General features: G+C 38.4%; 1 protein-coding gene across 1 annotated transcript; it reads left to right on the top strand.

Annotated features, from left to right (window-relative positions):
* Nucleotides 1–227: 227 nt before the first annotated feature.
* Nucleotides 228–3,646, top strand: LOC112496167 (receptor-like protein EIX1). Its single transcript, XM_052434244.1, has 2 exons — nt 228–3,157; nt 3,282–3,646. Exon 1 carries the CDS (start codon nt 263–265, stop codon nt 3,152–3,154), a length of 2,892 nt encoding a protein of 963 aa, XP_052290204.1. The 5' UTR covers nt 228–262; the 3' UTR covers nt 3,155–3,157; nt 3,282–3,646.
* Nucleotides 3,647–3,873: the final 227 nt, after the last annotated feature.

Genomic DNA, 3,873 nt, shown 5'->3' with positions numbered 1-3,873 from the left:
CAAGAATTTGCTGTTGTTGCATTCGGTTTAACATTATTATATTTCTATGAAGAAAAAATAACTAAAAGCTGAAACACATGACATATTACGATAATGAAAGACAAATGTAATATTTTCAAAGGACACTATTGGCATGAGCGAAGACTTTCTGTCGTTGGAATAAGGCTAAAATATTATTTTCAATATTGCAGATTATACAAGTATAAATTTGCATGGATTCATGGGCTTCAGATATAACTATAAACACATATCCTTAAGACTGATGATCATATGTACTTGCAATTCAATGTCATCCAAATGTTTCCTTCTACTTCAATATGTATCTTTGATTTCTGTGATTCTGTTTCAGTTGGAGCCAAGAGTTGCTAATTCTAACAACATAATAAGCTGCTTGGATGAGGAGAAAGAATCGCTGCTTGCTTTCAAACAAGGACTGATAGATGAATCCGGAATTTTATCTTCCTGGGGAAGAGAAGATGAGAAAAGAAATTGTTGCAAATGGAGGGGAGTTCGGTGTAGCAACAAAACAGGCCATGTACTTGGGCTTGATCTTCGAGCATCGTCCGACTCTCCAGTCGATGCTCTGAAAGGTACAATAAATCCTTCTTTGCTTAAACTGCAACATTTAACATATTTGGACCTCAGTTGGAATAATTTTAGCGGAAGCCCAATTCCTGAGTTCATTGGTTCCCTCGGTAAGTTGAGCGAACTCGCTCTCTCTAGTGCTCAGTTTGCTGGACCAATTCCTCATCAGCTTGGAAACCTGTCAAAGTTGCAAGTTCTTGACCTCCGATTTAATAACTTGTTTAGTAGTGGAAACCTTGATTGGCTTTCGTATCTTTCTTCTTTAAGATATCTTGACTTGGCTGACTGCAAACTCAGTAAATTCAGTAATTGGGTTCAAGTACTTTCCAATCTCCGTTCCCTCACAAACTTGTATTTAGGCTATTGTGATCTTCCACCTATCAGTACCCCATCTCTTTTGCACATCAATTATAGTAAATCTCTTGAGGTTATTGATCTCTCCAATAACTACCTGACGAATTCAATATACCCTTGGCTGTTGAATGTCAGTAGCAATCTTGTTGATCATATAGACCTCGGTTCTAACCAACTACATGGTTCAATTCCTCTAGCTTTTGGACACATGGCTTCTCTTAGACATCTCGATCTCTTATCCAATCAACTCAGAGAGGTTCCAAAATTTCTTGGAAACATGTCCAGCTTAAAAAGATTAGTCTTCTCTTACAATGAACTCAGGGGAGAGATCTCTGAGTTCATTCAAAATGTGTCTACTGGCAGCACAAAGAACTCATCACTGGAGTGGCTGTATTTAGCTTCCAATGAAATCACAGGCACAATACCTGATCTTGGAGGATTTCCGTCTTTGCAAATATTGAGTCTTGAAAGCAATGGTTTAACCGGGACGATAAGCAAAAGCATAGGCCAACTGTTCAAGCTTGAGCTGTTGTTGCTGAGTGGAAACTTACTCAGAGGTGTCATCTCTGAAGCCCTTTTTTCAAATCTTTCCAGCTTAGACACATTGGACTTATCAGATAACTCGCTGACATTGAAATTCAGCCATGACTGGACTCCACCATTTAAACTGTTCAATATATTTCTTGGCTCTTGCAAGATAGGGCCTCGTTTTCCAAAATGGCTTCAATCACAGAATCAAACTGTTGCGCTTGACATCTCCAATACTGGAATCTCAGATATTGTCCCCGGTTGGTTTTGGGATCTAACCTATCAACTATATTATTTAAATCTCTCTAACAACGAGATGAAGGGTAAACTTCCAGATTTGTCTAGGAAATTTGATAGTTATGGTCCTGGCATAGATGTCAGTGCAAATCAATTTGATGGTCCAATTCCGCTGCTTCCTCCAAATGTTTCATCCCTAAATCTTTCTAAAAATAAGTTTTCAGGGTCGATTTCATTCTTATGTTCTATCAGTAGCCATCTATTAACATATCTTGATCTCTCAAATAACTTACAGTCAGGAAGACTTCCAGATTGTTGGTTCCAATTTGATAGCCTAGCCATTCTTAATTTGGCCAACAATAGCTTCTTTGGCGAAATCCCAGATTCAATGAGCTTCCTACGTAATATCGGATCCTTGAGTTTGTACAACAATAGTTTAACTGGGGGGTTGCCTTCATTCTTTATGAATGGCTCGCAACTGACACTGATGGATCTTGGGAAGAATGGGTTGTCTGGAGAGATACCGACATGGATCGGAGAAAGTCTTCCAAATTTGGTTGTTCTTAGTCTGCGATCTAACAAATTCCATGGAAACATACCTTTTCAGTTATGCTACCTATCACACATTCAAATCTTGGATCTTTCTTTGAACAACATATCAGGAATCATACCCAAGTGTTTCCATAATTTTACTGCTATGACCAAAGAGAAAAGCTCCAATCTCTCCATTATCTCCAACTATTACTACAATCTTGGCCTCAGAGGTATGCTAATGCCGTTAATTTTTTTTGACACATGGAAAGGAGGCCAGTACGAGTACAAAAGTATTCTGGGACTCATAAAGATCATTGACCTTTCAAGTAATAAGTTAGGTGGAAAAGTTCTGGAAGAGATTATGGACCTTGTTGGATTGGTTGCCTTGAATCTTTCGAATAATAATCTTACTGGACAAATCACTCCAAGGATTGGCCAGTTAAAATCATTGGATTTCCTTGATTTGTCCAGAAATCATTTTTTCGGTGGCATTCCTTCAAGCCTTTCTCGGTTGCGTCTTCTTAGTGTCATGGATTTGTCATACAACAACTTCTCGGGCAAAATTCCAAAAGGCACTCAACTTCAAAGGTTCGGCGCCTCCACGTATGCTGGAAATCCTGAACTTTGCGGTCTCCCACTTCCGAATAAGTGTCTGGATGAAGAATCAGCTCCAAGTCCAAGCAGAGATGATGCTTACTACACACCAGATGACGATGGTGATCAGTTTATAACTCTCGGATTTTACATGAGTATGATTCTTGGTTTCTTTGTCGGATTCTGGGGAGTCTGTGGCACTTTATTAGTGAAGAGCTCATGGAGACATGGTTACTACAACTTCTTGACTAGGGTGAAAGATTGGCTGTATGTGGAAGCTGTGGTCAATATTGCAAAACTGCAACGAAGGGTCAGGAACTAATTGGTAACGCTTTTTCACCTGTTTTAGCTTTTTATTTGAAGTTTTACTCTCTCTAGTTACATGCTTTAATTTCTTTGCCAAAGTAACGCTTTACATGTTCTTACTTTTCTTTCACCGTTTCTGGCAGGAGCTGTCATGTCTCTCTCGAATGGCTTTCTGAAATAATGGAGTCTCCTCACAGTAGTGCATGATATTGAGTATATGTTATAAAGGAATTTGTTTAGTTGTTTAGTGTTCAATGTGCTAATCTTCAATGCTTGGTTTGTAATCTATATTTTGCAATAAAGAAAAACAGTCAAATTCTACCTTGTTGTAGATCAATGGTTTCGCTTTTTTTTTCTAATATTCTGTTTGATATTTCTGATATTCATCTCATTACTCTAGCTGTTTCAGAAGTAGTGGTTAAGATGTATAGTAGTAATGGATCAATTTCCCCTCAAACCAACCTTAAATCAAGAGAGTAAAGAAAAACATTCAGTTTCTTTTTGACATTCATCCCGACCTTCCCTCTTCTCCCATTTTATAGGAGGCTCCTGAAGCTCCTATTATTACTTCTTAGCGCCAGGCAAGTGCCTAAGTCTACTTCTGGTATATTTTCTTGCTTTTTGACTTTCTTTTACTCTTGCCTCTTTTCCATTCTCCTTTTTACTGACTCTTGGTTTTCTTTTCAGATTCAAGCTGCTCCAGAAGTTCATGGCTGGCATTCCCTTGATCAATCC

This window comes from Citrus sinensis, chromosome 9 (assembly GCF_022201045.2).
Source record: "Citrus sinensis cultivar Valencia sweet orange chromosome 9, DVS_A1.0, whole genome shotgun sequence".
NCBI classification, from domain to species: domain Eukaryota; kingdom Viridiplantae; phylum Streptophyta; class Magnoliopsida; order Sapindales; family Rutaceae; genus Citrus; species Citrus sinensis.
Note: the sequence above shows the minus strand (reverse complement) of the source record. Positions and strands in the feature narration are given on the sequence as shown.

Excerpts from the sequence above, each read along its gene's own strand:
- LOC112496167 (XM_052434244.1), top strand. The coding sequence starts at position 263 with ATGATCATATGTACTTGCAATTCAATGTCATCCAAATGTTTCCTTCTA.